General features: G+C 40.6%; 1 protein-coding gene across 1 annotated transcript in view; it reads right to left on the bottom strand.

The window, feature by feature from the left end:
* Nucleotides 1-17,201, bottom strand: part of LOC117511388 (noelin-like) — a 112,593-nt gene extending 95,392 nt beyond the window's left edge. Inside the window, exons 1-3 of the mRNA XM_034171437.1 lie at nucleotides 16,976-17,201; nucleotides 13,016-13,165; nucleotides 1,082-1,237 (exon numbers count right to left, since the gene is read on the bottom strand). Coding sequence (XP_034027328.1) covers nucleotides 1,082-1,237; nucleotides 13,016-13,165; nucleotides 16,976-17,170 — 501 coding nt within the window. The 5' untranslated portion in view covers nucleotides 17,171-17,201. The remainder of the gene's footprint in view (nucleotides 1-1,081; nucleotides 1,238-13,015; nucleotides 13,166-16,975) is intronic.
* Between the last annotated feature and the right edge of the window lie 4,995 nt (nucleotides 17,202-22,196).

The raw sequence follows: 22,196 nt of genomic DNA, 5'->3' as shown, positions 1-22,196 counted from the left end.
GTGCCAAATCAACATGCCATGTTTGATCTGCTACTTACTTTTATTACCCTCAGGAGGAAAACTGAGTGTGGCGTGTTATCCGTTGTCATTATTATTATCATTATTATTATTGACATTCCAGCGACAGACACTAAAGCCCATTGGTTTTAGCCTTGTGGTTAGAGCGCCTGCCTCCCAACCTGGGGACTATGAGTTGGATCCCAAAGTGGGACGAAATGATGCAGGTTACTTTGACATTTCTTTGTTAAGCTTTGTTTCATTTTTTATTTTGTTAACATTTTATATGGCAAATTATACAGTATTTTTGTCTTTCTGATGCCTGATTCTGTTTTTTCTCTCTGTTTAAGGTGCAGCTCCATCCAGAGATGGGAGTTGTGTTCGTGTTGGCGATCCTTCTGTCCTGTGCACCAACAGCATTTCTTGTATATTCGTCTGTGAATTGTTCTGTGAATTGTTTCTGTAATTTGTGTCTGTATCATGGCCCAAGCAGAGGGTCACCCCTTTGAGTCTGGTCTGCTTGAGGTTTCTTCCTCAGAGGGAGTTTTTCTTTACCACTGTTGCTCTGGAGGTGGGTAAGGTTAGACCTTACTTGTGTGAAGCACTTTGAGGCAACTCTGTTGTGATTTGGCGCTATATAAATGAAAATAAATTGAAAATTGAATTGATTTTATATATTCCATTAAAATTATGGTGATATGAGACTTTTACTGACTATTTTAAGATACTGTTTGTTTTATTTTGCTTTGTTTTTTTGCAGTATCAACAGATGTGTGGCACAAATGTATTTAACCTGACTGCAGCAGACAGTTACTTTTAGGAGGTGGCAGTAAACCAGTTGCATGCTTGAATGGTTGCCATCCAAGACCCATGATACTTCTGCAGAAGGGTGGATGTGCTGTCACCATCATGTGCTTCTAGAACAGACATGGTCAATGGATGGAGTATCACAGAAGGCAACACTCATGAACCCACATGTATTTTCTTCAAACAAATGATTGTTGTTTTTTTTTTCTGATTGCCGTATGATGATTCATGCATGTGGACCTCCTAATGAACTCAGGTGACATGTGGTGGGCAGTACCTTGTACTGCCGGGCAATATTAGTTTCATGTCCTTCCTCGACCTGTTTAAACTTCTCTTCCAGGCCTCGCAACTCAAGCTCCATCTTTTCCATAAAACGAACATCCCTCTGAGTGCGCTGATCCAGAACCTCAATGGACTGACTCATGTATTGGACCTGCACACAACATTAAAACACAAATTTTATATACACACACATATATACGAGATCTGTCAATAAAGTAACGGACCTTTTTATTTTATTTTTTTAAACTATATGGATTTGATTCATATGTTTTTACGTCAGACAAGCTTGAACCCTCGTGCGCATGCGTGAGTTTTTCCACGCCTGTCGGTGACGTCATTCACCTGTGAGCACGCCTTGTGGAAGGAGTGGTCCCGCCCCCTCATCGAAGCGCTCTATTGGGGTGATATGGTACTATGAGGTCCCTAAGATAAGATGGGACCTGATTATTCAAAACCTCATAAGTAAGAAGAAGAATTTTAAATTCTATTCTAGAATTAACAGGAAGCCAATGAAGAGAGGCCAATATGGGTGAGATATGCTCTCTCCTTCTAGTCCCTGTCAGTACTCTAGCTGCAGCATTTTGAATTAACTGAAGGCTTTTCAGGGAACTTTTAGGACAACCTGATAATAATGAATTACAGTAGTCCAGCCTAGAGGAAATAAATGCATGAATTAGTTTTTCAGCATCACTCTGAGACAAGACCTTTCTAATTTTAAAGATATTGTGCAAATACAAAAAAGCAGTCCTACATATTTGTTTAATATGCGCATTGAATGACATATCCTGATCAAAAATGACTCCAAGATTTCTCACAGTATTACTAGAGGTCAGGGTAATGCCATCCAGAGTAAGGATCTGGTTAGACACCATGTTTCTAAGATTTGTGGGGCCAAGTACAATAACTTCAGTTTTATCTGAGTTTAAAAGCAGGAAATTAGAGGTCATCCATGTCTTTATGTCTGTAAGACAATCCTGCAGTTTAGCTAATTGGTGTGTGTCCTCTGGCTTCATGGATAGATAAAGCTGGGTATCATCTGCATAACAATGAAAATTTAAGCAATGCTGTCTAATAATACTGCCTAAGGGAAACATGTATAAAGATGTAACATAAATATGCATGAACATGTATGTTCATGCATATTTCACTCTTTAATCAAAGACAATTAAACAACCTTGTGGAACATTCCAGAAATGTGTAGAATACCAAAGAATGTTCTAGAATCTTTGAGAAGCTTGGGACTCCGACGAGGGCGGTCACATCTCCACTACTCTCCCTTATCTCTCTGCTTTTAACCTTCAAGCCCCTACTTCACCAGCCTGTGAATTCCTCAAAACTATATTGGATTCTGGATCTATTGGACTACTATTGGATTAACCATGGAATTGATCAGCTGGTCTCTGAATGCTATTGACACCATTTTTTCTACAAGAAGGTCAGGACCGGGGGATCCGACCTGCCTAGATGGAATGTATCCTGCGGGCTATGTCCTCAACTCCTGGGGGTCTTGGTGTGTTGCATGATTGGCGCCTTTCTCCGTTGAGGATGTCGAGGATTTATTCATTTTTGGTCTTATGGTAGCAGGGCTGGTACTTTTTGGCTTATGTGTTGCTCTGATCTACTGGAAAATTGGTAAGACGGCAGCATCAAGAACCAAGGGCCCTCGCTTGTCTGTCATGATTAACGAGATTGGCAAGGCAGTGCATTCTCAGACTGCATTGATTCTTGAACTCAGACACAAATTTGATGACACCTTGGAGCTGATGCGTGCCTTGCAGTTGAAGCTGAAGGTTTTGAAGGCCGGTGAATATTCTTAATTCATAATTGACATTAGTCCCAGCAGAAGACTGCCCCTCCCTGAGCCTGGTTCTGCTGGAGGTTTCTTCCTGTTAAAAGGGAGTTTTTCCTTCCCACTGTAGCCAAGTGCTTGCTCACAGGGGGTCGTTTTGACCGTTGGGGTTTTACATAATTATTGTATGGCCTTGCCTTACAATATAAAGCGCCTTGGGGCAACTGTTTGTTGTGATTTGGCGCTATATAAAAAAAATTGATTGATTGAATGATTGATAATTGGTAATATTCTTAAATCATAATTGGGATTTGGTTGTTCAAGTGGAACTGTTAAAAGTGTTTTTCACTGCTCAGCTACAACACTCCAGGCTTATCTAGCCTTAAGGACAAACTGCCTGACTGTTTACCTCCAGAGGAATTTATTCAGGCCTTGGTGAGATTATTCGGCTCCATTCTTATCTCAACCCACAAAGACAATAACCGACTTACACATGGACTTGTCCTTTTACCTCTCTTCCTGCACCCCCCCCCCCCCCCCCCCAGCGGCAGGCCCCCGTTCTTCCCAAGCTGGCAGGCGGCATGACTCCAGTTGTCCAGTTGCAGCGGCTACCACACAATCACATCGCCTCAATTTGGAAAACAAACTGTTTCAAGTTTAGTGCACATAAACAATGTCAAATGTATATGTGTTGTCCTAATTCTGATGTGTGCCATTATTACGGTAAACAAGTAATAATTGTGGATTAATTGCTGTTTGTCTGTGGAATGTGAGTGTGGCAATCTCGCTGCTGTAATGACAATGATAATAAAGCTATCCATCCATCCAAAACCCACAAGAATCTCATGGAACTTGCTAGAAAATACCAGAAATCTGTAGAACAGTGTAGAACAGTGAAGAATTTTCTAGAATCTTCTTTAATTTTCCATAATGGTTGACAAACAAGTTCAGGAATATTCTTGAGAGATCAAGAAGATTCCAGAATGCCATCATGAAAGACTGAGAAAGTTCTGGGGTGTTACATGACAAATATTTAAACAGGGGTTCATAGGCCAGCATTCAGTCAAGCTCGGACTACCTGAGAAGATACACCAGAAGAAGAGAGATGGCATCAAGAGGCTGCAATCATTCTCCAGATAAATTCTGCTACATCTGTGGCCAGATCATCAAGAAAAGAGCAAACAAGTTTTCTGTGACATCATCCAGCAAAATGTGTGAAGCCTACAAAGCTTATTTTGGAATGCCAGCTGGAGACCAAGATAAGAACTGGGCACCTCTCTTAGCTTGTGAATATTGCAAGAAAACACTTGAAGGTGAGAAAGTTATGTTTTGTTGAAAAAAACAAAATCTTGTATTGCAAATATTGAATGGTCAGTCATTAAACAAATATTTTCACTCTTTTTGCAGGATGGTACAGAGGGGAAAAGAGAGCAATGAAGTTTGATGTTGCAAGGATATGGCGTGAACCCACTGACCACTCAACCAACTGCTACGTCTGCATGGTGGATCTTTCCAAACACTGAAGTGGGAAGAATGCACCTGCTATTCCTTATCCTGACATTCCATCTTCCATTGCACCAGAGCCACATAGTGCTGAGCTTCCTGTACCTTCACCTCCAGAAAGAAAACAACCATCAGAAGAAGAAAGCAGTGAATCAGAGGATGGGGAGAACAGTGAGGTGGACTGTGACATTACAGATACAGTTTGTTTTCATTGTTTTCATTTTCATAACAAGTCAAGAAAATCAGAGTGCCCTGAATTTCCAAAGAAACTGACAGCAAAGGAACAGGAGGCATGGAAAAGTTTTGTTGATGTTGTCCATGGGTTTCTGGGCAACCACAAGGCTGAGAACTATGTGGAACTGGTTGAGACTTTGGTGAGAAACTATGGCCAAATGGGCTGTAGGATGTCACTGAAGGTCCACATTCTGGATGCTCACCTTGACAACTTCAAGGACAACATGGGGGCATATCAGAAGAACATGGGGAGCGCTTCCACCAAGACATAAAGGACTTTGAACACAGACATCAGGGATCTTACAATGAAATCATGATGGGGGACAACATCTGGGGTCTGATCAGGGAAAGTGATTCGTTGCAAATTCACAAATCAAGGAAAAATGTTCATTGTTAACTTAGTAAAATTATTTTCAAATGTTTGAAAATAAACCTTGCTGCAGTTATGTTCCGTATTTTAGTTTTATTGTGAAAGTCAGAAAATTGTCAAAAATAGCAGTTTTGAGGGGATAAAATTGATGTGCAGCTCAAAAAAAAAACAAAAAATGTTTTTGCATGAAAAATTGAATTTTTCTATTGTTTTGCAAAAAATGTAGTTGGAAAAAGACACTTACTTGCCAGGAACAAAAATCGTGTTACACAGTCAGCTGGGCAGATAATTGGCAAGCCGGTAATCAGCCGATATCCATAATTCGGACAAATTTGTTCCTCTTTTGTTTTGGGTGTTTGTCTTGCAAATGCTGTTGTCCTTTTGGCTGCTCCCATTTGTTTGGGGTTGCCACAGCAGATACAGCTGTATCTGCATCAGTATTTGGCACAGGTTTTATGCCGGATGCCCTTCCTGACACAACTCCCGTTTCACCTGGAGAAACACACAGCCCCTGGTGTTCCAAAGAGGTCGCACATCCATAGGTGTCAACCTGACTCCAGAAAGTGCAAAGAGAGGGCAGGTGATTTCCCGGATTAAAAGCAGGAGTGTCACCGTCTGGGCTGTTCGTCTGGCTTGTGTTTTCTTTATTTCCACCAGGTGGCGCGCAAGCAGAGCTGAGCACCTTGAGACCTCACCTGCAGCTCGTTTCCACCTGATCAGGAGCTGCTGTATTTAAAAACTGGTGATGCATCCTGATCGGGGCCAGAGACTTTTTTGGTTTTGATTTTGATGCTGATGATTTATTGATGAGGAGGATTGATTCACTGATTGATGACTGATGGTGGAGTGAATGATCTCTCTACGAACCTACCGAACAACCATCTGCTTCTGTTCAGCCATCAGACAGCATACTTCCTGAGGTAATCCAGGTTCTCTATCTCCCGCAATAGAGCCTGCAACTTTGGCGTTCCCTGGGTCCTCCATATTTGAGCTTCTATGCCAATTTGCTTGATCAGCTTCCACCTGCAGCTTGCATCTGGAACTTTCTCTGCTCTGCACCTGCCTGTGAAGTTTCTGATCCTAAACTCAGCCTGGAAGTATTTTGCTGTGTTAAGGGCCTTTCACATTGAACACGTTGGAAGCTTCACGCAATGCATAGTAACGCTTTAACGCGTCCGACGCATGACGTCAGACGCTTCGCTTCGGAAGCGGCAAGGGGGCAGAGATTGCTACGTCACACTCTGGCTGTTTCCACAACCTGAAAAAAGTTCAGCGATCACCATCTTGAATTTGCGTCGCCTGAACCACAAAAAAGCTTTAAAAACCAGCAGTAGAACGATTCTCCATCACCCTGCTGGGAGAAGCTTTTTTCCAGCTACTTTTCAGAGTGACGCCGACCGAGGAGGACTGACGACTTGGTGGGATATCGATCGAACCGCGACAGCAGGCCGACCCGCACAGAGAAGCCGGCCTTCAGGCATCATCACTGGGCAGAGCGAGGCAGGCAGCCGGGGTGATGGAACAAACCCACTCAGTCCGAAATCTCCCACTTTTTGGATATATGTGAAGTCCCAGTTTGACCAACGGAGGCAAACTTTATCAAGGTGAGACTAAAATAAAAATAAAACGTGAGGTTTACTGAACTGCTGTTAAGGTTTAATGATCAGCTAACGTTAGCGTAGCCTTTTAGCACAGTTGATCTGAGTGAACGCTTTAATTTGTAAATGGTTCAGTCTTTTTTATTTTTACCAAATAAAGCTACAGCTTTTTTCAGACACCACAAAAGCTCAACTTTAAATAACTTATTTTTTCGGGCATTTTTTCCATCGTTTTTTCCCCCCCTTTTTTTTTTATGTATAAACTGTTTAGTGTTTCTTTATATTTAAAGAAATATTTTTATTTGTCCCAATCAGGAACATTTGCTGTGCAGACAACCAAACTTCCATTGATGAGCTGAACACCAAAGTCCAGTCGAAAGAAAACATCTCTGCTCTTCAAAATAGGACAAAAGTGTCTTCACACCACCACCAGAGGTCAAAGCTGCAGAAGAGACCTTCATCTGGTCCCGAGAATCCAGCAGAACATCACCTGCTTCTAAATAAAAGGCTCTTTCAACAGCAACTATTTTATTATTTTTTAAAAAGCTGTTTCATTTTATATTTTAAAAATAAATGAACGGATCATTAAAAATGTCCACAAATCAAAGTCCAAAGACATTTGCACAGGTAGAAGCTCTCCACTTATTGTGCTCAAATTCATATTTTAGAAATGACTCTGTCCTGATAACAACATTAAAGGCAATTACATATTTTGATGTAATTACAAGTTGAAATGACCATTAAAAAATTCATCATGAGGTTTATGTCACAGAAATCCTACTTTACAATCACACTGCAGTCATTGTTAAATTACTTCCTCTTGCATTTATAATAAACATTTGTATTTATTTACAGTGTGTTTTTATGGTTGAAATGAGATATAAATAATCTACCAGACTTAAAAAAAATGTACAAATTTCCATGTTAATTTGTCTAAAAATAAATGTCCGAGGTTCCTTATGTTAAACAAGAAATTATCTAATCTGAAATAACAAGTGGTTTTAATTTACAGATGAAAGGTTTCTAAAGAACCATTTATTGATTTATTTAGCTATTTTAATTACAAGTGTTCTAAACTTTTTTTTTAACAGTAATCAGAAATTTTGAGGTAACAAACAACAACAAAAAACATTTCCAAGGATTTTTCTTCAGAAAACTGCTCTATAAATGAGCAGTCCTGTGACACATTTGTTTTGTACAGATCAGTGGTTTCTGCCACTAGTCTTCCCTGTTTTGGCCCGACACGTCGTTCCTATTGGACAGCGTGAAGCTACGTCACAGCTCAGAGCGTCGAAAGTTGGATTGGATTGAACTTGGACTGTGTCAGCCTGCTGACAAGCGGCAATGTACGCTCCCGTCAGAAGTGTCGCTTTAGCTCAGCTTTTGACGCGACGCTTCTGGCGCATCTAAAAAGCAATGCGTCTCATTGAAAATAATGCTTTTTAGACCGATTTTTGACGCATTTGATGCTTCCGACGTGTTCACTGTGAAAGGCCCGTTAATCTGACCTTGAACACTCCTAAAATAACTGTCTGTGTTGCAAAGTGCTTTGGACTCACCTCAGCCTCTCCTCCTCCTCAGAAACTCAGCTGTGTTGCGGCCACCTGGTGCCGGCTCCTCTCTGGTCCAGTCTTCGCTGTGGCTTCCTGGTTCCACCGCCTGAAGCGGGCCGTGTCCTTCACTCAAGAGATCGCCTGATTATATAATTTGGTTATTTTGGGTTAATTGTGAATAAGTCTTCAGATGCTTCCTTGCATTTGGGTCCAGATTAAATCCCGGGTCGCTCTAACCCCGAACCCAAACCGTAACAAGATGGGATGAGTTCATCAATGAAATCACCTGGTGAAGTTGGAGGTTACAAAGCAACCTGCACCCTCTTTGCCTTTTCTTTAGTCAGGTTGACACCTATGACCATCCAAGTACTAACCAGGACCCACACTGCTTAGCTTCCAAGAACTGACCAGTTGCATTAATAAAAACAACAATAAATAAAATACAAAAAAAAAAACAATGAGAGGCACATTTCAAAAGAACACACCGCGAACATGAAATTAAAAACCAAGGAGTAAAAACGCTTTTTTTTTTTTTATCAGAATGTATTTATTGTTATTTTTCAAGACATACATAGAATGTTAAGAGCTGGCAGTGACATTTAGAGATAATTCTAAAGAGTCAAATGTTTGTGCAGAATGTCCCACCAGTTCAAGGTCACATGTACAGTAAGTAATGTGAAGTTTAAAAAAAAAAAAACAAAAAAAAAACAATACAGAACAAAACACACACACACACACACACAAAAAAGCAAAATATTAAAGTAATCCCACCCACCCTCCCAACCTGTCACCACCAAGATAGGATATTAACATGTGCCATAGATACACAAATGCGACCATAAAAATAAATAAATAAATAATTTCAAAGAGCTGGATACAATTGCATAAAACGTCTCCATGTGTTCTCAAATCCACTGAGATTCTGTTTCAATGAAAACCTTAATTTTTCTAGTTTTAGACAGGACATGACATCCTGTAGCCACTGTGAGTGCAGAGGAGGGTTAGGATCTTTCCACTTGAAGAGAATGGCTCTACGTGCTATAAGTAATGCGAAGGCCAAAGATTGTTTTTTCCTAGCACTCACATGTGGCTGATTTTCCAAAACACCAAAAAGTTCGAGTACAGAGTTTTGTTCCAAATTAATATTGAATGCCTGGGACAAAGTGTTAAAAATGTTCGTCCAGAAGACCTGAAGGCATGAGCAGGACCAAAACATGTGACAAAGGGTGGCCTCAGTCAAATTACATCGAATGCACAGAGGACTGACTTCGGGATACATCGTAGACAACCTGGCCCTGGAGATGTGCGCTCTGTGCACCACCTTGAATTGAATCAGATGATGCCTAGCACAAAAGGAAGAAGAGTACACAAGTTTAAGTGCAGAGGCCCAGGCATCATCTGACACAGCGTGACCCAGGTCTTTCTCCCATGCATTTTTGAATTTATCAACTGGTGAAGATAACAAAAAAAAAAATCTAAATTTTTAAGGTTAAATTTCTCCTTCAGCTGTGCAAATGATGCCATGGTACCATCCACTAACAAATCTTTAAAACGTTTAACCCCCTCATGGTGCCATTGCCGAAAACCCACATCAATAACAGAAAGTGAAAAGGTGTCCATGCCAAAATGTTTTCGAAATTGTCCCCAAATCTTCAAAGTGTGTTTAATCACTGGATTAATAAATAGAGTGGTGGGGGGTAAAGGCAAGGCTGAACCAGCTGAGGCCAAAGGAGAGATGCTCTGTGAGAAGAGCTTTAATGAGACCCAATCAGGACAGTCCAGCCGGTCATAACAGTGGGACCAATGTATCAGACATCTCAGGTGGGCTGCCCAGTAATAAAAACGAAAATTGGGAAGGGCAAGACCCCCCTGATGTTTAGATTTTTGAAGGTGAATTTTACTTAAGCGAGGTTGTTTGCCCTGCCAAATGTAAGAGGTTATGATTGAGTCCAACTGTTGGAAAAAAGTAAGTGGAATAAAAATGGGCAATGTTTGGATGGTGCACTTGAGAAAAAAAGGAAAATTCTTTGTCTTTCGGGTGTAGAAATCGTCAAACATCATAGACACTAAAGTCAGAGAGAAAATTATTTATAAGACAGGCCGACCTGCCCGCTGTGCTGGGAGTACATGAGGACCTATCGAGAGCTGGGTCCAGCCAACAGTTTAAGTCAGCACCAAGGATAAGATGGTATGTATTCAAGTCTGGCAGAGATGAAAACAAACGCTTGAAAAAGTCTGCATCGTCTGTATTTGGAGTGTATACATTAAGTAAGACCGCTAACATATTAAATAATTTACCTGTGACCATTACATATCGACCATTTGGGTCTGATGAAACATTGTGCACTTCAAATGATAAATCATGTGAGATGAAAATAGAAACGCCCCTGGCTTTGGCCTGAAATGTGGAATGAAAGGACTGCCCAGGCCAACGCAGTAATCTATTTAAATCTGAAGTGCAGACATGGGTTTCTTGTAAGAATAGTATTTTGGATTTTAGGTGCTTAATGTGAGAAAAGACTTTCTTTCTCTTGACAGGGTGGTTTAAGCCCTTTACGTTCCAACTCACAATGTCTAACCCATTCATCATGGTGCATTTTTTAATTGGTAGATACGTAACTGTTTACAGCAACTTGGTGACCTATAATAGGTAAAATGACCAGCGTTTTTCCCCGTTTTTACAAAATAGTGTTGACAGGTACCCACCCACTCCCCCCCTATTATTAAACAAAAAAGCAGCAAGCTCTTAAAACAGAAAACTTCAAAAAACCCGTCCTCCAGTAGAAGCCTGACATTCGAGCTATAGCTCCGTCATATAGAAGGGAATTGAAATCAAAATAGCTGCCCCTTTTATGAACGTGAACATATCAAAAATGAGCATAACTGAGAACAATTGATATTACCAACAGATGAAACAGGGTGACGTTTGCAGTACAAAATGCTCAAATAACCGTATTAAACAAGGCATTTAGCAGGAAATATTAAACTGGCCAAATATAATCATTGTACAAAAAGAAACCGCAACTTATATACATTTGTGGATAGAAAAATATGTAAGCTGGATGGTGACAGTTCTTACTGTATTTTACCCACTGTTATGAAGTCCAGGTCTGATCCAAGAACAGTTCAGTCTCTCCATCTATGTAGCATTAGGTCCGAACGGTCGGTAGGGGGTGCTCATTGATAAGTTTTTGTGCTTCCTCCACCGTGTTGATCCATTTCTTGCTCCTGCTGGGCAGCGTCAGGCGGAGACGAGCTGGGTAGAGTAGAGCAGGCTTCATACCACGTTTGTAAAGCTCCGCCATCACGTCTCTGTACTGCGCTCTTTGGGACATAACTTCAGCACTGTAGTCCTCCACAATACGAATCTTCTGGCCATGGTAGTCAAATGTACCCCTGCATCGGGCTTCTCTGATCAGTAGGTCTTTGACTTGGTAGCGGTGTAGGCGGAGGATCACTGGCCGTGGCCACACACCTGGACCCGGTCTGGCTGCGCCTATGCGGTGGGCTCTGTCAATCTCCGGTGGGGATGGCAGCGCGTCTTTTCCATATACATCCTGAAGCAGACGTGCATAAAATTCTGAAGGACGTCCTGACTCTGTGGCCTCCGCCAGCCCCAGGATGTGCACGTTTGAGCGTCTTCCTCTGTCCTCCAGTTCTATAACTTTGGCTTTAAGTTTGGTGTTGTCGTCCCGGAGCAACACGATGGCGTCTTCCAGCTTGCTAACGCGCTGGCTAACGTCGTCAGATGAGAGTTCCAAGGACGATATGCGCTGGTCGTGGTCATCCACCAGCAGTTTGTACTGGTCAAACTTATTCTCTAATCCAGTTAATGATGCCTTGAAATCAGCAGGCAAAGATTCACGGAGTTTATCGAGCAACGCGGAGATAGCTTCCACCGACAAGCTAGCGCTAACAGTGCTACCCTCTTCCTTGTCGACAGACTTTTGACTCTTAGGCGGCATTTTGACAGAAGTTTCGGCCACAGCTGGGGAAAATGAAAAGCGTCAATATTCCCGAAGGAGCAGATGCCAAGACAGGCTTGTAGGGGCTCAATGAAAAAAGTAGTTTTAGTTATTTGCCAGAGCGAAATAACCACACGTCTACTCCATTAGAGCCACCAACCGGAAGTCTAAAAACGCATTTTTAAACAGGTTTTAAAACATGGGCCAACCTTGCAGAGAGAGGGAGGGAACTATGACACCTAAAAGCTCACTCGCCGCTGGTTACTAGTCATTTTTTTAGGGATGACTAAGAGCAGTTGGTCCACAGACAACAGACCACAACAACCTCCATGGAACATAGATATGGCTTCAGTACATCTGATTTATAGGCTGTTGCTGATGCATCAAGAGATTTAAAAGCAAATAATAAAACATGAAAATGGATCAAGACCAGTTCATCCATCCATCCACTTTCTATACCGGTTTACCCCAATTAAGGGTCATGGGGGCTGGAGCCCATCTCAGCAGTCATAGGGCGAGAAGTGGGGTACACCCTGGACAGGACACTAGTCTATCACAGGGTCACATACAGACAAACAAAGACATTCACACCTATGGACAATTTAAACTTTCTAATCCACCTAACCTGCATGTCTTTGGATGTGGAAGGAAGCCGGAGCACCCGGAAGGAACCCACACAAACACAGGGAGAACACGCAAACTCCACACAGAAAGATGAGGCCAGTTCTAACAGGTTTAACCTTGGATAAAAACTTCAGCTGATAAAAACTAAATTTAACAACAGAATTTCTTCCATAAACACCCCAATCCTTTACACCTGTGACTTCAAATGCAACAAAACAGCAAACACTACAGTAACATTACTGTCAATTACATTGTCAGTAGTTCTGTCTGTAGTAGTGATCTCAGTTACAGACCTTCTCAAGCAGCTGTTTGAGCTGTTTGGTTCGAGCATCTCTGGAGCAGACTGTCTGCTGAGGAGCCACAACTGTGCAGATACACCGGCCTTCAGAGTCCTGAGCTGAACTGAAGACCTGCCAGCCCTCCTCCAGGTCCACTGGGCCCACCTGAAGACACACAGATGCAGAGAGGGAATCTCAGTTTAGAGCATATTTACACTAAATGTTATTCATACGGGAGATTTATTTTTATTTGGTGTCAGTTTCCTTTTATTTATGTTCTGAAAAACTGACTTGATCATCAAAACTATGTTTTCACCAGTTTGCTGAATTTATGGAAAGTAATTTAATTATCACTGCTAAACCTGATTAGGGTTATTTCTCACGAGTTGCAAGTTCATTTTGCTTTGAAGGTACTGCAGATTACAGAAACAGATTTCCTGCAGCCACATGATATGGAGGCTCCTGGACCTTACCCAGCCACTGAGGTCCTCAACAGTGAGGCACCGGCATGCTGGATCATGCATTGGTCAGTGTACAGGTGAAACAAGTGTCATGGCAACATCGTGCCAAAGATATCAAAATGGTTGGATGCATTCACACAACTGTCTTTTTTAATCCTTTTTCACACTGTCCCTCCAGCCTCTGTCTCCATCTCTGTATCCTCCTTGTCCACAATAAGGTTGAAGGTCAGACCGCAGGGCCTCTTAAATCGGAAAATTTCCTTTCTATTGCAAAAAATTACACATGCTAAAATACACTCGGCCATATGGGCCTTGTGTTCTTTATAATTTTCAGTTGTTTAATTCTATGTCTTCAATACATTCCAATTCTAAGGTAAAACTCTACAAGTGTATACAAAGGTATATGTAAATATCTAAAAAAAAAAAAGTAGAATAGAAGAGTAGAATAGAGTAGAGTAGAGCCACTTAGGTGCCTGGCCTTGAGAACCAGGAATGGTAGGTTGAAAAGCTTTTGTCATCCCATGGAAACTCTCCTGACCCACCCAAGCAGCTCAAGAAAATGGACATCATGTATATAAGTGATATTTACACAATAAGGTAATAAACAACATATACAAGAAATATAGTTACTACATAATACAGGAGTTAGCTTCTAAAACCTAAACATTCATAAAGGAGAAGACTGTATTAAATGTATACCTACTCTGTAGACTAGTAGTAAAATTATAGCTAGAAACCTAAGCTATAAATATGGTTATTTTATTATAAAAACAGAAGCTATGATGTAATATGTTTTAGATATCGATCCAAAGATCACCCTGCTAACTTACTATAGAAAGACAAAATACACATTCTATTTGCTATCTCATGGAAACCCTAAACTTAGATACTATATGTTGATATCTATTAAAGAACCCATAAACTGAAGTATAATTAAAAATCTACACCATGTAAAATAAAATGTAAATCACGAAAATAAGCTAACTATAGCTAGATGAGCTACCGTTAAATTAGCCGTTAATAAGCCAACCGTACCTTGCAAGCCAACAAGGATAAACAAAGCCAGTAACTAGTGTATAAAGTACAATAGTGTAGTTTAACCCTACAATTACGGTATTGACAAATACATATAACAACAAATGTAAACAAAAGTGTGAATTAACATTAGCTTCCCAAACAGAACAGAACCTACTATATTGTTAGCTATGATAAATGGTGCTGCAGCCGGCTAGATAAGCTAACATTAGCTGTTAGGTATAACTAATACCTACCTCACGGCTCCATTTTTCTCACAAATATAATATATTAAAAAGAACAAGAAAAAGTTCAAGTGTGCTGAAATGTATATGGTGACATGATATAAGTACCTTAGTGAAAGGATATAGAGGTGGAACCACTCCCAGCTAAAGAGAGCTCGGGGCTTGTGGCTGCATTGACATGTAGGCCAGGTTAGCCTTTAAACTTGCTTGACGGAGAGGGATGAAATCCAGGTAAGCTAATGGTGACAGTAGCGGGCCTAGTTACCACAGAAGTAGAAAACTAATCGTAATTAAAAAAAAAACAAAACCCTAAAAATGAAGACTGAAGACATGTTCAATGAAGTCCCTCTATCAACCAATCACACATGTCCACAAATTCTTTTGTAAATCAATTCAGAGGTGTTATTAGGTTCCAAAAACAGTGTTTTCAGTTTTAGACACACAAACGAAACAGAGTTTCCACCTAGCTAGCAGCATGTGATGTCACCATGCTAACGCATGCTGAATGGTTTGTAAATCCTTCCAGAGGTGTTATCAGGTCACAAAACTGTGTTTTCTCTTTTAGAAGTGTTTATTCTTGCTAGCTTTTACATAATATATGAGAAAAGTGAGAAGATTATTTCTTTAAATTATTTAAAGAGAAAAGATTATTTCTAATCAAAAATGAAGCAAAGTTAGCAGCTAACTAACTTTGTGGAAGTGATGTCACCACGCTAATGTCCGTGAGATCATGCCATAAAATTAGGTACAGAATGTGAGTTTTTAACCTCTTAAAATACCTCTTACCAAGGGTCAAGGTTACCCATCTTCGAACTTGTCCAAGGTCTGTGTCCCAAGAATGTTCCCTGTGAATTTCAAGACCATGGCAGTAACAGAACTGGGCTTAGAACAGAACCTTTACTGCCATTGTACATACCTACAACGAAACTTGTCCTCTGCATTTAACTGTCCGTAACCCTAACCCTATCAGACACAATCCAACCACTAGGGGCAGTGTGCAGCCACCGTCCAGCGCCTGACTCCAGATGTAAAGACCTTAAATCTGTTGTAAAGACACTGCCTTGCTCAGGGGTAGAGAAAGGAGCAAACCTAAATAAGCAGGTTTTTGACTGTGGGAGCAAACCCACACAGACACGGGGAGAACATGCAAACTCCACACAGAAAGGCCAGGAACCTATGCTGTACACGGACAGACAGATGGATGGACGGGCGGCTGCGAGGTCTTTGTAATACCCGATGGCCATCTGGTTGTTAAGTGTAACGCATCATGTGATTTTCAACTTCCGGGTCCAAACAAAAAAGGCGCGCTGTCATTAACATTGAGAACTGCACTGAGACGCTCTGATCAGGCTGTACTTAAACCGCTGCACACAGAGGGACAGAGGTTTGCACACACTGTAAACATAAAGTAAACTTAAACTGTAGATCCTTAAGAGGATCATACGACTTTAATTGTAAACAGATTTATCACGTGATGCGTTACGTCAGAGCTTAAGTTCAGTTCAGTTCAGTTTATTGGCCATTTGCAGTGACAGAAACCACATTGGAAAAAAAGGTGCAAGAAGCTCAAGCGCGCTGTTGACATTAAAAACTATACCACAAGACGTGAACAAACAATTTAACAGACACACATGGTAAACAAATGCCATGTAAATTCTAAAATATCTAAAAACTATATCACAAACAAGAAAACAACCAAACGCCTGAACCAACCGGATATGTTGGCCTCAGGTAATAATCACCAAAATTTTCAAGATCTGATGAGCTTCAGTGTTGAGGTAGAGGGCACCAAAACTGCTTTAAAGCACAAATGATATTATTATTTGCAGTTTTCAACAATCTAAAAATGTCAGGATGGCAAATATCCATGGATCTACTTTAAACTTGCGTAAATCATGGAATTATCTGCCTGCTGAAATTAGTCACCTTTAGTTGACTGTTTCAAAGCACATTCTTTGTCTGTTTTCTGTAACTTGTGGATTTTATTTTATTGTAATTTTTACTGGTGGTTATATTGATAAATTGCCATATAATTACAAACATTTTCGTCTTTAATTCTGTTTCCTTTGATGACTTTTGTTTTTTTCGTTTTTAATAATTTTACATTTTTATTAACTGATTTATTTACTTCTTATATCAAGAATTTGGAAAACGACGCTTATTGTTACTCACGTGACTGTATTTTGTTACGTTTCTCTTTTAAAAATATATCTTGAGTTATTGATGCAACCAGAAAAGAAGAAAGAAGAAAAAACCTGAGTGATTCCCGTCAGAAGCAGCAGCAGAAAAACTCTCAGCAGGTTTTCCTCGGACTCCATCTGAACGTCTTGTGTCCCTCTGAAACGCATGAAAAAGCAAGAAGAGCCTCCAGGAGATGATGGAGGGATTCTGCTCTCCTTCTCTTCCTTCTCTTCTGCCTGTGTGGAAACACGACGCTGTGATGACGTCATCTTTTGGCGCGTGAACAAGTCCGTGGGAGGGGCTGGAACTGTCCGTGGTGCTGCTGACTTTGGCATACGCGGGTTTTTGGAACCCTGAACTATCAGAAAAACATCTAAGAGAAATTTTTAACATCTGAGGCATGTGATTCCAACGTATTTTGAAATGTGGAAGCAGTTCTCTTTTCCAGCCTGAAGTTGACTCTGACCTACTTACTGACTCTGTTCCAGACAGACAGGTTACAAACGACCTGAAGGTTCGACAATGAGTCACTAATTGTCCAAAATGGCAGCTGGTCAGGTGGTGGAGTCGGCAGAATGTGTCACTGACCAGGTCAACAAACTGTGGTCATGTGACCAGACCCATTTATAGAAAGCAAATCCAACCCACATGGACTGGCTCACCAGGTTCTGGCCTCAGGTGTGAAGGAGCTGACACTCAGGTGCAAACTTCCCAAGAAGCCTGTTTCTGTGTTTGTGCATTTCTGTTCATCCATCTGTGTGCCAGATGGCTCTTAGCAGGATTCTGGAACATTCAGGCTCTGACACCTCTCCCTCCCCCATCTCACTTTCTCTGAATGTGTCTTCAAATAGATGTTTCCATGACAACCAAATGATGAAAATGATGAATTCGGAGGCAATTCTTCTACCTGAAACTGTTTTAATCACATTCAAACTAAATGTGACCTTTGACATCTGTCCTTACATCATGTCAACAGTTCTGTCTGTTCATCAAGATTTTCTTCTCATTCTCCTCAATAACTGAGTTAAAGAAAAACAAGACTTTGCAAGATACAGACTTCTGTTTGCTTGAACACACACACACACACACACACACACACACAAGATAAATGTTTGAACACTTTTAAATCACTGAATATTAGACTATAAATGTGTACCGGATCATGAATCCAGTGGTAACTTGTCCTGGGTCCCGACTAGGGATGGTATCGATAACATTTTATTGATATCGATGCCATTATCGATTCCCTTATCGATAACGCTTTTGAATTTTCTGTGTACTAAAAGTAGACTTTACAGGTTTTCTACGTCAACATTTTAAATTGGTCACTGGATCCTTGATCTCTGGACATAAATAAAAATAAAAAAAAACTGTAATTTTTGTCCAAAGCATTTCCTTTCAGACATCAATCAATCAATCAATCAATCAATTTTTTTTATATAGCGCCAAATCACAACAAACAGTTGCCCCAAGGCGCTTTATATTGTAAGGCAAGGCCATACAATAATTATGTAAAACCCCAACGGTCAAACGACCCCCTGTGAGCAAGCACTTGGCTACAGTGGGAAGGAAAAACTCCCTTTTAACAGGAAGAAACCTCCAGCAGAACCAGGCTCAGGGAGGGGCAGTCTTCTGCTGGGACTGGTTGGGGCTGAGGGAGAGAACCAGGAAAAAGACATGCTGTGGAGGGGAGCAGAGATCAATCACTAATGATTAAATGCAGAGTGGTGCATACAGAGCAAACAGTGCATCATGGGGAACCCCCCAGCAGTCTACGTCTATAGCAGCATAACTAAGGGATGGTTCAGGGTCACCTGATCCAGCCCTAACTATAAGCTTTAGCAAAAAGGAAAGTTTTAAGCCTAATCTTAAAAGTAGAGAGGGTGTCTGTCTCCCTGATCTGAATTGGGAGCTGGTTCCACAGGAGAGGAGCCTGAAAGCTGAAGGCTCTGCCTCCCATTCTACTCTTACAAACCCTAGGAACTACAAGTAAGCCTGCAGTCTGAGAGCGAAGCGCTCTATTGGGGTGATATGGTACTACGAGGTCCCTAAGATAAGATGGGACCTGATTATTCAAAACCTTATAAGTAAGAAGAATAATTTTAAATTCTATTCTAGAATTAACACGAAGCCAATGAAGAGAGGCCAATATGGGTGAGATATGCTCTCTCCTTCTAGTCCCCGTCAGTACTCTAGCTGCAGCATTTTGAATTAACTGAAGGCTTTTAGGGAACTTTTAGGACAACCTGATAATAATGAATTACAATAGTCCAGCCTAGAGGAAATAAATGCATGAATTAGTTTTTCAGCATCACTCTGAGATAAGACCTTTCTGATTTTAGAGATATTGCGTAAATGCAAAAAAGCAGTCCTACATATTTGTTTAATATGCGCTTTGAATGACATATCCTGATCAAAAATGACTCCAAGATTTCTCACAGTATTACTAGAGGTCAGGGTAATGCCATCCAGAGTAAGGATCTGGTTAGACACCATGTTTCTAAGATTTGTGGGGCCAAGTACAATAACTTCAGTTTTATCTGAGTTTAAAAGCAGGAAATTAGAGGTCATCCATGTCTTTATGTCTGTAAGACAATCCTGCAGTTTAGCTAATTGGTGTGTGTCCTCTGGCTTCATGGATAGATAAAGCTGGGTATCATCTGCGTAACAATGAAAATTTAAGCAATTCTGTCTAATAATACTGTCTAAGGGAAACATGTATAAAGTGAATAAAATTGGTCCTAGCACAGAACCTTGTGGAACTCCATAATTAACTTTAGTCTGTGAAGAAGATTCCCCATTTACATGAACAAATTGTAATCTATTAGACAAATATGATTCAAACCACCGCAGCGCAGTGCCTTTAATACCTATGGCATGCTCTAATCTCTGTAATAAAATTTTATGGTCAACAGTATCAAAAGCAGCACTGAGGTCTAACAGAACAAGCACGGAGATGAGTCCACTGTCCGAGGCCATAAGAAGATCATTTGTAACCTGTTGGCATGAATGTCTCTCTGTAGTTCTGAGCTGAGCTCAGCCGGCTGCTGCATGTCAGCGCAGGACGTTTCATTTTGGGAGGGAAAAAAAAAAACGTTTGATCGATTGCAGTTTGTTTGTATTACAACATTTGGAAAGAGGCATCATTTAATTTAAACGGTGTTTCTCTTTGAAGTTATTAATTCCAACTGGAATCTATCATTCTAACTTGACTCAGAGAGCCGCGCAGTGTTTGGAGCTGTGTGAACAGAACGGAGGACGATTCTTGTTTCTTTCTCCAACAAGACAGGAGTCCCAGTTAGTAACTTTAATCTGCACAAAAGTGACTCATGATTGATGTATTCAGGGATGAAAGTGGTGAAAAACAAAAAAAAACTGAAACCCAAAATTACCCCCCAACACCACCCACACGAACATGTTTGAATTCTAGAAGCTCTGAAATGCAATCTGGGACTATTCCAGACAGTAAACTGCAGTGAGTGCAGCATCCATTTAGTGAGGAAAAACCCAACTTTCCTTATTTAAATTCATTCCAGTAGTATTCTGCTCTTACTAGGATGCAGCAGTTTTCTAGTTTGGCAGATAGTTCTGGAGGAAATCACTGAAGAAATTAACACATTGAAAATATGGTTTGACCGAAACAAACTGTCATTAAACTTAAATAAAACAGGGATGAAGTGGAGGTGTAACACTTATTTATTTCTATATTCATTTATTTATGTTCATTGTTAGTTGGTTTTATATTTTCTGTTGTGTTTTTAATCAGGTTCTTTTTGTCTCTTTCTCTAAAATTGCACTGTAGCATTATTAGTTATTATGAGTTATTATTACTATTACTGTTGTTGTTGCTATTATTATTAATATATGCTGAGAGGCTAACAGCTTAATGCTAACTTTAACATTGAAAATGCCATAGACATGCTAACGCGTTAGCATCGGTCCCATTTTTAAGTTATAAAATACATCTATCAACTGTTCAGAAGACCATAACAGGTCGGTTTAACATAAAAAAGGTCAATATTACTCACATACATATGCTCTTTAGGGTTTTAGCGGGGAAAATCTAAGATAATGCAAAAAAAAAAAACAATGAATCAACAAAGCAGCAGGTCGAAGCACTGCTTCAATCTGCGAATCACTGCTTCGATTGGTTCAAGGTTCAAAGCAAAGCTGCGCTGCAGAAAAATTGATTACAGACCCGCTGCAGGGTCTGTAGGAAGTGTATTACATTCACTGAATGAAAAAAAAAAAATTGACCACTGATCTCATAATGAGATCAAGCTATTTATTATTTAGTCTCTGTGTGTGTGTGTAATGGCTTCCATACAATGTCCTTCCGTACTTCCAGTCCCTCGATAAAGACAAGCATGAGATTTCCCAAGTCATAATCAAAAATCGGGCAATTTGTAACCTCCGACACTGCACTGTGATCCACACCACAGCACACACAAAGTGTGGATTTCCCACTAAACTGTTCCTGGATGAATGAAACTCCTCCAGCAAGGCGGGGCACGAGGCCCACAGACTGGCATGTGCCCGGGTGGGAGTGAGCCCCGCTGTGTCCCTCAGTGGCCGGTGGGGCTGTGTGAGTGAAAGCTGGAAGTCGCCCCGTGCTCCTCCCTGGACATTCATCCAGGAGCACTTCTGAGGAAAAATCCACACTTTGTGTTTGATTATAGTGTATTATCATCGGCTGAGCTCAGCCCGTGTCTTTACTGAGGGACTGGAAGTTCAGGAAGTATATACATAAAACAATTTAGACACCTGATCTTTTCTCATAATTACGAGATCCTGATGTCGTAATTATGAGATCTTTCTCGTAATTACAAGAAAAGATCTCATAATTACGAGATCCTGATGTCATAATTATGAGATCTTTTCTCGTAATTACGAGATCAGTGGTCAATTTCTTTTATCCAGTGAATGCAATATGGTTCCGTAGTAATCAATGTAGAGAAATGATCATTTCCTGACAAACACCCCAAAAACAACGGCCACTCTGAAGGACCGAGGGCATCGTTAAGCAAAAAGTTTATTGATGTCGGTGGATCGAATCATTTCTTAACAATACCCGAAAGGATCCGGTTCTCGATACCCATTCCTAGTCCCGACAGAACAAATATTTATTACTTTTAATTTGGCATGAAGAATATTTGCATTCCATAATTGCATGTGCTCTTTATGCAGATTAAAGGTTTAAAATTCTCTACCAGTGCTGTGATTCCAAGAATTTGAGATGGAATAGGTATGGTCTCAATTATGCACAGTCACACCTCTCCACAACACTGGCTTGAG

The sequence above is a fragment of the Thalassophryne amazonica genome, chromosome 5 (genome assembly GCF_902500255.1).
Source record: "Thalassophryne amazonica chromosome 5, fThaAma1.1, whole genome shotgun sequence".
Classification (NCBI taxonomy): domain Eukaryota; kingdom Metazoa; phylum Chordata; class Actinopteri; order Batrachoidiformes; family Batrachoididae; genus Thalassophryne; species Thalassophryne amazonica.
This window is presented reverse-complemented; position numbering and strand designations above follow the sequence as displayed.